Raw genomic sequence first — 11,564 nt, forward strand, 5'->3', positions numbered from 1 at the left:
GCCTGTGCCACCGTGCCTGGCTAATTTTTGTATTTTTAGTACAGACTGGGTTACACCATGTTGGCCAGGCCAGTCTCAAAATCCTGGTTTCAAGTGATCCGTCCACCTCAGCCTCCCAGACTTCTGGGATTATAGGCGTGAGCCGCCATCCAGCCACAATAGGAAGATTTAAACAGGATCAATTGTAGTAGGCCAGGCAATAATAATAATAATAGTGGCTTTAGGGTGATAACAGTAAGCTAGAGAGATGTGAATAGATTCAAGAGATATTTACATAATTGGATATTTATAATCATAAAACATTTGCTTTATTTTATATTTAATAATATACTTATATAAAATAATTATTCAACCAAAGTTTTGAATATATATGTATTTTTTTGGCAGAGAGCTCTGAAGCAATTGTGTGTGTGTGCGTGTGTTCGTGTATATATATATTTTTTTATTTTTTTTTTAATCTGAGACAGGGTCTCTGTCGCACAGGCTGGAGTGCAGTGGCGTGATCTCAGCTCACTGCAATCTCTGCCTCCCGGGTTCAAGTGATTCTTATGTCTCAGTCTCCCAAGTACCTGGTATTACAAGCATTCGCCACCACACCCAGCTAATTTTTGTATTTTTAGTAGAGATGGGGTTTCACCGTGTTGGCCAGGCTGGTCTCGAACTCCTGGCCTCAAGTGATCCACCTGCCTCGGCCTCCCAAAGTGCTGGGAATACAGGCGTGAGCCATCATGCCCAGCCAACAACTGAATATATTTTTTAAAAGTACTCATGACTTCCAAAATGTTGATTGAATTCTTCATTCTGCAGAAGACAGTTTTCTTTGCTTGTGAGCTTTTTTTTCCCCACCAAGGCATCATAATTGACCAAGGAGTATCATGACTAGAGAGTGATAACACTTCAAGCTCATTCTTATTGGCATTATTTTTTTTAAAAAAGTGATAACATGAGAATTGCTTTCTAAATTATCAGTTTGATTTATAAAGGTTCATCTGGAAGTCTTCAACCAAGGTTGGCCATAGCTGGGTTTCTGGCTATCACCCATAGCTAACCTGAGGGTTAGAAAAGGTAGCAGCAATTAGCAAAATTTACTTCCTCCCCTCATCCCGGGCCTCCTGGCCCCCATTTATCTCACCCACATCCTGAACATGAGCAAATAGGAAAGAGCCCTAGTCCCTCTTATGCCACTGTTTGTCTCTAGCAGAGAGGCTGGAAGTGCTTCTGCCACTGCTGGGCCGGCGTTCACAGGATGGCAGGCAGGAGAGGTGGGAAAGGAATCAAGATGACAGAACTGACTACCCAGGATCCTGAAAGAGCTGTGACTTGTTTCCAGTGAATCAGCCCAGGCTTGAGCCAGATAATCCTGAAACCTCATTTTCCCACCCTCAAAGTACCAGGGTAATATATCACAGACAGGTATCTGAGCTTCCTAACATGACATTAAACTCCGCTTCCACCATGACTCCCATCTGATTTCCACAGCCAGCTAACTGCAAGTCAGGAATCATTTTTCTTTTTCTTTTTCTTTTTTTTCTTTCTTTCTTTTTTTTTTTTTTTTTTTTTAGGCAGAGTCTCGCTCTGTCACCTAGGCTGTAGTGCAGTGGCACCATCTCAGCTCACTGCAACCTCCACCTCCTGAGTTCAAGTGATTCTCCCACCTCAGCCTCTGAGTAGCTGGGATTGCAGGTGTGTGCCTCTATGCCCAGCAAATGTTTTTAAATTTTAGTAGAGATGGGGGTTTCACCATGTTGGCCAGGCTGGTCTCAAGCTCCCGGCCTCAAGTGATCTGCCTGCCTCGGCCTCCCGATGTGCTGGAATTACAGATGTGAACCACCACCCTAGCCAAGAATCATTTTTCATAAATACTAAAAGTACCATTCAATTTGTGTATACAAACTAACAAGCCTGAATTACTCAAGGACTTTTAAACTCATTTAGCGTGATTAACTTGGTTCCTACAAGTAGGAGCTGTTGGAGAGGTTCTGTCTGGAATTTTAGGAATAAGAGGGAAAGGTGAGTAGTTTCAGACTGTGCTATAAAGAAGAAAGAAAGAACTTTCTGTGGAACATGGGACATAAGTATAAACACTAAGTCAGTCACAATGGAGATTTCCTACTTTTTCTAGTCTGGAGTTAGCCCATCAGGATTGGAATTCTAGCTCCACCAGTTTAAAAATGTGCAATCTCTGGCAAGTGGTTTCACCTCCCTAGGCCTCAATTTTCTGCCCTGAGTGAGAGAAAAGAGGAGAGTAAAGTACCCACCTCATAGGGTGCTTTGTCATGGAAATTAAATGAGATCATTCCGTAGAAGGCACTTAAAACACTGTCTGGCACATTATTTAATAGTTGGCGTCACCCTTTTTCCAGCTGCTGCTGGGAGCCGCCTGTAGTCGAGTCTGAAATGAACAGGCTGTCTCGAGACCCTGAACTGTGATTTATGGGGAGATACTCATACTTGTACTCACTAGAGAGGGCCTGGTGCTGGAAGAACACAGCTTGCTTTCTTTTTTTTTTTTTTTTTCTTCTTTTTTTGAGACGGAGTCTCACTTTGTTTCCCAGGCTGGAGTGCAGTGGCATGATCTCAGCTCACTGCAACCTCTGCCTCCAGGATTCAAGCGATTCTCCTGTCTCAGCCTCCCAAAGCAGACAGGACTGCAAGTCCCTGCCACCATGCCTGGCTAATTTTTGTGTTTTTAGTAGAGACAGGGTTTCACCATGTTAGCCAAGCTGGTCTCAAACTCCTGACCTCAGGTGATCCACCTGCCTCTGCTCCCCAAAGTACTGGGATTACAGGCACGAGCCACCGCGCCCAGTCAGAGCACAGCTTTCCTCAAAGAAGCTTGGGTTGAGTCAAACTCCCCTCTGCCTTCAAACTAGAGTTCTCCTGCCATCTAGTGCCCAATGGCAGAAAATGGTTAAATTCCAATGACGGCCCCATTCCTTTGTTCCACCCCATCCCCATCTTGCACCCCCATGCCTGACATGGCTTTCTCTTCAGCCCCATATGCCAAGCAAACACCCACTCATCTCAATTCAATTCAAAGCCTCAATTCAAGCCTTATCTCCTCTAAGAAAGCTTTCCTGAGGAACCCGGATGGCTCACTCCTTCTTGCCAGCCTGGGCCACCTCCTCCAGCACACCTCTTCCAACACTGCCCCTTCCCCTTCTCCATGGAGCATGTGTTTCCCTTCTCCACTGACGCTACCCTCTGGACCCGCACTCCTAGCTGACGTATTCGATAAATGAATGCACACGACAGTACTGTTATGGGTGGGACAGTGAGGCATTCTGAATAAAACTGCTTCAGGAATTCAGAAACAGTTTCATGTTGCTGGCACATAGTGCTTCATTGATGATCTGCAGCCCCTGCTTTTCTCTGAGGTTCATTTTTTATTAGAAATAAATGCATAGGCCGGGCACGGTGGCTCAAGCCTGTAATCCCAGCACTTTGGGAGGCCGAGACGGGCGGATCACAAGGTCAGGAGATCGAGACCATCCTGGCTAACACGGTGAAACCCCGCCTCTACTAAAAAAATACAAAAAGCTAGCCGGGCGAGGTGGTGGGCGCCTGTAGTCCCAGCTGAGGCAGGAGAATGGCGGGAACCCGGGAGGCGGAGCTTGTAGTGAGCTGAGATCTGGCCACTGCACTCCAGCCCGGGCGACAGAGCAAGACTCCGTCTCAAAAAAAAAAAAAAGAAAAAGAAATAAATGCATAAACATACATCTACCCTGTGATCCAACAATCCCATTTCTAAATATTTACCCAAAAGAAAAGAAAATATGTGTCTACAAAAGACTTGGTCAAGGACTGCATGGTGGTGCATGCCCATAATCCATTTGATAGGCAGAGGCAGGAGGATAGCTTGAGGTCAGGAGTTTGAGACCAGCCTGGACAACATAGCAAGATCCCATCTCCAAAAGGAAAAAAAAAGTGGTCAAGGATGTTCATAGTCACCACTTTATTCATAATAGCTACTAAAAGATCCAGACACCCATCAGCAGGGGAATGGATCAACAAATGTAGGCTGGGCCCAGTGGCTCATGCCTGCAATCCCAGCATTTTGGGAGGCTGAGGTGGGTGGATCCCTTGAGCCCAGGAGTTGGAGACCTGCTTGGCTAATATGGTGAAACCCTGTGTCTACAAAAAAATACGAAAATTAGCCAGGCATTGTGGTGCATGCCTGTAATCCCAGTTACTTGGGAGGCTGAGACATGAGAATCACTTGAACCAGGAAGGTGGAAGCTGCAATGAGCCGAGTCCGCATTACTGCACTCCAGCCTGGGTGACAGAATGAGACCTTGTCTCAAAAAACAACAACAAAAAATGTGATATGTCCATTCAATAGAATACTACTTAGCAGCAAAAAATAACCAACAACACAGTTCAATATCAAAAGCATTATGCTAAGCAATTTTTAGCAATATGCTATAGAAAAAAAGCCAGACAGAAAAGGAGTACTTATTGAATAATAACATACATATGACATTCTAGAAAGAGAAAATATAATCTACAGTGACAGAAGCAGACCAGTGAGAGCAGGGGTGGGGAGACGGGGAAGAAAGGACGGAGATTGGGACAAGACAGAGTTTGGGTTTTTGTTGTTGTTGTTTAGAGACAGAGTCTCACTGTCGCCCAGGCTGGAGTGCAATGGCGTGATTTCGGCTCACTGCAACCTCTCCCTCCCGGATTCAAGCAATTCTTCTGCCTCAACCTCCCAAATAGGTGGGACTACAGGCATGTGCCACCACACCCGGCTAATTTTTGTGTTTTTAGTAGAGACGGGGTTTCGCCATTTTGGCCAGGCTGGTCTCAAACTCCTGTGCTCAGGTGATCCACCTGCCTTAGCCTCCCAAAGTGCTGGGATTACAGTCCAGTCCTAAGCCACCGCGCCCGGCCGACAGGGTTTGTTAAAACTCATCAAGCAGCACGCCTAAGATCTGGGCATTTATCCGTATGTAAATTACATTAAATTATTTTAAAGAATGTAAAGGTAGGGATCAAGGGAGGGGAGGAGGAAAGGCAGGCAGCAACCGCGGGGCAGGTGTTCCGGTGACTGGTTCCCAGGCGGGAGGACGACGGTGGGCTCGCAGACACCAGCATGCAGTGGCTCCGTTCGGCCGCCAGGTGGGGGGCGTGGGCCAGGGAAGGGCGGGCGGCGAAGGGCGGTGAGGGGGCGGGCCCGTACGCCGATTCTATATGGGCGCCGGCGCGGAGCGCCGCGGGGCAGCGCAGGGTAGCCATGGCGGAGCTGCAGCAGCTGCGGGTGCAGGAGGCGGTGGACTCCATGGTGAAGAGTCTGGAAAGAGAGAACATCCGGAAGATGCAGGTAGCGAGGTTGGGGCCGAACCGGGACCCTCTTCTCAGCGGGTGGGTTCCGGGCCCTTCCCTCAGCCACCACGCGACGCCTGGCACAGCAGCCCGCGTCCCCGGAGACCCGGTGTGGGCGGCCCTGGGGTCGCCGCGGCGGCCTCGGACAGGACTTCGGAAGCTTTGGCAGATCGGATGAAATCCGTGTGCCCTCGCCATGCGCGAGGCTGTTTTCTGCCCCGTCCAGCCCGGGGCAGGAGCGTCCCCGGCGGCAGGTGGGAAGCCCCTGGTGGCAGGCGCTCGCCCCACCACCTTCCCCTCTTACGCGGCCCCTTCCACAAGTGAGCGGCCCGAGGCCCAGCAGAGGCGCTGCCAAGGTGAAAGACCAGAAAGGCGAGGGCTTCCGGCCTCCCCGATAGCCAGGTCATGCCCTCTTCTCTTGCGCCCAACTCCGCTTCACACAGCGCGGGTTTCTACACTGTTCTCTGAGCCCCGCAATGCCTCTGTGTGTGTCGGTCCTGCTTCTCTCACGGAGTATGCGTTTCCCAGATAGTGCCCCTTGAGTCATTGATTAGAGGGTTGGCTGCCCTCTGGTGGAATTTGTATTACTAGGTTGCTGACCTCTGAACCCCGTGGAAGAAGCACCTAGTTTTCAGAATTTGGCTTCGTCAGACCACCCTACCCTCACCCACTCGGGCATACCTCTGTTCACCCAACCATCGGTGCAACAGGTGCTGATGAGCTAGCAGCAAGGAGACCATGAAACACTACACTAGACATTGAGGATAATTTTCCCCAGTGGTGGTTTTAAGGTCCTGGTGTCTATTCTCAGGGAAGGTGAAAGCAGAAGGTAGAGAGGGAGGTGCAGATATACACATGGCCTTCTAACTCGTGTAGTGCTCCATACTCATCTGTGTCCCCAGAGGCTTTCCTACCTAATCTCTCTCTGCCCTTTCTCCCCAGGGTCTCATGTTCCGATGCAGCGCCAGCTGTTGTGAGGACAGCCAGGCCTCCATGAAGCAGGTGCACCAGTGCATCGAGCGCTGCCATGTGCCCCTGGCTCAAGCCCAGGCTTTGGTCACCAGTGAGTTGGAGAAGTTCCAGGTGAGAAATATCCTAGACATAGCACTCTAGTCTTTGATACAGACTTTTACAGGAGATGACAAGCATTTGTTCAAAACTCTTGGCTTTAGTGTCTTGGTTCTGTTAAGAGTTGTGATAGTCATGGCCAACCAGTTTTCACAGGATTTGAAATTTTGCAAAAAGTCTTGGCAGTCGAGTGCCTTAAGTTGAACATCATTTCCTATAGAAATGATGTAGGCCAAGTGGGGTGGCTCATGCCTGTAATTCCAGCACTTTGGAAGGCTGAGGCCGGTGGATCATGAGAGCAAGAGATCAAGACCATCCTGGCCAGCATGGTGAAACCTCATCTCTACTAAAATACAAAAAATTAGCCGGGCGTGGTGGCACGCACCTGTAGTCCCAGATACTAGGGAGGCTGAGGCAGGAGAATCTCTTGAACCCGGGAGGCGGAGTTGCAGTGATCCAAGATCACACCACTGCACTCTAGCCTGGCAACAGAGCGAGACTGTCTCAAAAAAAAAAAAAAGCCGGGCGCGGTGGCTCAAGCCTGTAATCCCAGCACTTTGGGAGGCCGAGACGGGCGGATCACGAGGTCAGGAGATCGAGACCATCCTGGCTAACACGGTGAAACCCCGTCTCTACTAAAAAATACAAAAAACTAGCCGGGCGAGATGGCGGGCGCCTGTAGTCCCAGCTACTCGGGAGGCTGAGGCAGGAGAACGGGCGTGAACCCAGGAGGCGGAGCTTGCAGTGAGCTGAGATCTGGCCACTGCACTCCAGCCTGGGCGACAGAGCGGGACTCCGTCTCAAAAAAAAAAAAAAAAAAAAAGAAATGATGTAATGGGGAGTTTCCAGGGGAGTTCATGACCCAGAGCCCTTATACAGTTTGTTAGAGAGAAAGCGTTTGTTTGTTCCTTTTGCCATAACCACCAAATATAATATGTATACTGTATAATATAAAGTTTCCTGACTGGGCGCATAGCTCACGCCTGTAATTCCAACACTTTGGGAGGCCAAGGTGGGTGGATCTCGAGGTCAGGAGTTCGAGACCATCCTGGCCAACATGGTGAAACCCCGTCTCTACTAAAACTACAGAAATTATCCAGGCGTGGTGGTGGGTGCCTGTAATCCCAGCTACTCGGGAGGCTGAGGCAGGAGAATCGCTTGAAACCAGAAGGCGCAGGTTGCAGTGAGCCAAGATCACGTTCCATTGCACTCTAGCCTGGACAACAAGAGTGAAACTCTGTCTCAAAAAAAAATAATAATGGCCGGGCACGGTGGCTCACACCTGTAGTCCCAGCACTTTGGGAGGCTGAGGAGGGCGGATCACGAGGTCCGGAGATGCAGACCATCCTGGCTAATACGGTGAAACCCCATCTCTACTAAAAATACAAAAAATTGGCCGGGCGTGGTGGTGGGCACCTGTAGTCCCAGCTACTCGGGAGGCTGAGGCAGGAGAATGGCGTGAACCTGGGAGGCGGAGCTTGCAGTGAGCTGAGATTGTGCCACTGCACTCCAGCCTGGGTGACAGAGACTCTGTCTCAAAAAATAAAATAAAATAAAAATAAAGTTTCCTAAAACATATTAATTTATTTTTAAAAGAGCGGAATCTCTAGAAAGGTAGGATAGCCTTGAAAAGGTAAAGATTAGAATAACACCCTTCCACCATTTTGTGGACTTATACACCCACCCAGGACTGCCCCTACTTGCTATACCCAGAGGGCCGCCCCTCTGTCACTAAGGAGCAGTCATTTATGTGAATCATTATTACTGTTGACTTACTGATTTCTGGCTCACAAGCCCCTCTGAGGTTACTAAAAGAGCTCCCTCTTTCCTTCTCTGGAGCAAAGAGTATCCACAACTTCATTTTACTCCCATCTTCTAAGTATATTTTTCTGGAAGCTGGGGGAAGCAAACCTACTTCCAAGCCAGCCTTTCATAGCCTGAGGTTCCATCCACATGGAAAACTTATACCTAATGTGATACATCTTTACATTCTTCCATTCAAAACTTCAAAGTTACTGCCATTATGAAGGAATAACTTCTTCAAGATCATGGAACCCCAAAGGGTTTCTTTGTGTTCTTTTTGACAGCTAATTTTATAGATGGGGTCTTTGAAAATTTGATTCTTGGATTGCTCTATAACTCTCCTTGCATTATCTTTTTAGTCCTCTCCAAGTGGACTTCAACTCTTCACTGTACCAGAACTGCTCCTGCCACTCACTTCCATGGGGCCGAATCCGGGGGTCATTTCTCAGTCTTCATCTTACTCTGTCTGCATCATTGACACAATGGATCCCTCTCCTTCTTAAAGCACTTTATTCAGTTGGTCACCAGGATGTCTCACTTGCCTTGTTTTCTGCCTCCTTCCTTAGCCTCCCTTTCTTGCCTCTTTTGCTATCTCTTCCCTGCTCCAGCCTCTGAGCATCAGAATGCCCAGGGCTGTCCTTGTTTCTTTTCTCCTTTCTGACTACTCTTCTAGTCTCCTGTAGCCTCATAGCTGTAAATATAATCTCTATGCTGACAGCTCCTGCATTTATATCTATAGGCCAGACCTCACTCATAAACTCCACATTCACATATCCAACTAATTCCTCAACATCTCCATTTACTTTGCCTCTTTCCTCTCACTGGAATGTAAGTTCTGTAAGGGTAAGAACTTTGTTTTACTCACTGCTATATTCCCTAACATTAAAAGAGTGCCTGGCACATAGTAGATGCTCAATAAATATTTGTTGAATTGAATGTTTTCCTGTAGAAAGAACAGACTTTAGATCGGGCGTGGCATCTCACACCTGTAATCCTAGCACTTTGGGAGGCTGAGGCAGGCAGATCACCTGAGGTCAAGAGTTTGAGACCGACCTGACCAACATAGAGAAACCCCCTCTCTACTAAAAATACAAAATTAGCCAGGCACGGTGGCGCATGCCTGTAATCCCAGCTACTCAGGAGGGCGAGGCAGGAGAATCACTTGAACCTGGGAGGCGGAGGTTGTGGTGAGCCGAGATCATGCCATTGCACTCCCGCTCAGGCAACAAGAGCAAAACTCCGTCTAAAAAAAAAAAAAAAAAAAGGTGTTTGTAAGTCTTACAATAACCTCTAGGGACCTCTCATTTCCTGGAAGAATGTTCTGTACAATTTATTCTGTCATTCACTTGCTTTCTAGTAATAGTTTGAGCCCTCCTGGTGCCATCTTCTGTTTGAGTCAAGACAGTCTCGGAAAGCCAAACACAGTGGTTCACACCTATAATCCCAACATTTTGGGAGGCCGAGGAGGGAGGATCACTTGAGCCCAGGAGTTCAAAGCCAGCCTGGGCAACATAGGGAGATCCCATCTCTACAAAAATAATTTCTAAGAAAATATTAGCCAAGAGTGGCAGCTTGTGCCTGTGGTCCTAGCTACTTGAGAGCGGAGGTGGAAAGATAGTGTTAGCCTCGGACATTGAGTCTGCAAAAGCCATAATTGTGCCACTGCAGCGCAGCACTCCAGCCTGGGCAACAAAGTGAGACTCTGTCTCAAAAAAAAAAAAAACCTTGGCCAATCACACTACCATGTCCCTTTAATTGACCAAGATAATACGTATTAAACCTGTACCACAGGGCCTAACACATAATGAGCACACAGTAAGTAGATGGAGGCCTTACTCTCAGCTTTTTCTGCCTTCTTCCTTCTTGCCACAGGACCGCCTGGCCCGGTGCACCATGCATTGCAACGACAAAGCCAAAGATTCAATAGATGCTGGGAGTAAAGAGCTTCAGGTGAAGCAGCAGCTGGACAGTTGTGTGACCAAGTGTGTGGATGACCACATGCACCTCATCCCAACTATGACCAAGAAGATGAAGGAGGCTCTCTTATCCATTGGGAAATAAAAGTCTTTGCCAGTGGCCATCGGGGCTGAGGGCAAGAATATATTTTTTATAAGGAATTGGGAATTTTAGTCTTTTAAGCAAGGTTTACAAATGAAGAAATGAAGGATGGCCACAAGTGTAAGGCATATGTCACTTGCCTCTGGACACTGGTTATTTTATGTTTCAGTCCTAAAAAAAATGAAATGGAAAAAAGTGGTGCTAAATCGGGTCAGAGAGATTACAGGAGAGTTTTAGAGCTTATTATTTCCTGTGGCCAGCGCTTGTCCTGGCAATAAGGCTCTCCCCTGTAACAAGCCAGAGCCTTCCAAGGTACCAGACTCTTCTTACTGCACAGGTAGTAACAGGCTGGCAGGTTAGAGTTGGTGGAGTCTGAGAAGAAATATTTTCTCTTTGTTGCCAACATCCTGTTTACCAGAAGTGTCACCATACCATTTTCCATAAGCTGTGAAACAAAATCAATGAGGTCACTAACTTAGAAGGGAAAGAAAGTTTTCTGGGTCTTTGTTTTGTAGGTTTTGGGTAATTTATACAAGGACATACAAGTTGATCTTAAGATGTAGAATTGGGAGGGAGACTAGTTTGGATAAGAACTTTGAAAGGTTCCTTGTGGATCCCCATTTCTGGTCATCAAGATGTGGATGTATGTTTCTTAAAGTTATTACATGCTGCATCTTTCAGCCTGGAGACCATGCAGAAACATGAGAGGTGATGACACACTAATTATGGGAAGCAGAATTACTGGCTGATGGCCCCTGAGGCTGTGTATAGCAAAATGACAGGACAATCCTGCAGTAACACTTTTCCCTTGAAGAGAAGGGGCTTTTGATTGTGATATATACTAGTATCTAGGAATGAACAGTAAAAGAGGAGCAGTTGGCTACTTTATTACAACAGAGTAATGAAGTACTGGATTTGGAAAAACCTGGTTTTATTAGAACAGATGGAATGAAAGCCTAAACCTAACATTGCCTACTTAGCCCCCTGAATTAACAGAGCCCAATTGAGACAAACCCCTGACAATAGGAATTCAAGGGAGAAAAAGTAAGCAACTTGGGCTAGGATGAGCTGACTCCCTTAGAGCAAAGGAGAGGCAGCCCCCATTACCAAATACCATTTTTGTCTGGGGCTTGTGCAGCTGGCAGTGTTCCTGCCCTGGCGTGGCAACTTACTGTTTTGATAGCAACTTCGTTGTATTTTCACCAACTTATTACTTGAAATTATAGCCTGTCCATTTGCTGTTTCTAGGCTGTGACATATTTTCTTAGTGGTTTGGTTTTAAAAATAAATAAGGTTTAATTTTCTCCCCA

General features: G+C 47.3%; 1 protein-coding gene across 1 annotated transcript; it reads left to right on the forward strand.

Annotated features, from left to right (window-relative positions):
• Positions 1–5,217: 5,217 nt before the first annotated feature.
• FAM136A (family with sequence similarity 136 member A) lies at positions 5,218–11,564 on the forward strand. Its single transcript, XM_065526983.2, is given in 4 exon segments — positions 5,218–5,416; positions 5,418–5,579; positions 6,268–6,408; positions 10,069–11,564. Coding segments are annotated over 4 exon segments (672 nt in total). The 5' UTR covers positions 5,218–5,236; the 3' UTR covers positions 10,258–11,564.

The sequence above is a fragment of the Macaca fascicularis genome, chromosome 13, assembly GCF_037993035.2.
Source record: "Macaca fascicularis isolate 582-1 chromosome 13, T2T-MFA8v1.1".
NCBI lineage: Eukaryota > Metazoa > Chordata > Mammalia > Primates > Cercopithecidae > Macaca > Macaca fascicularis.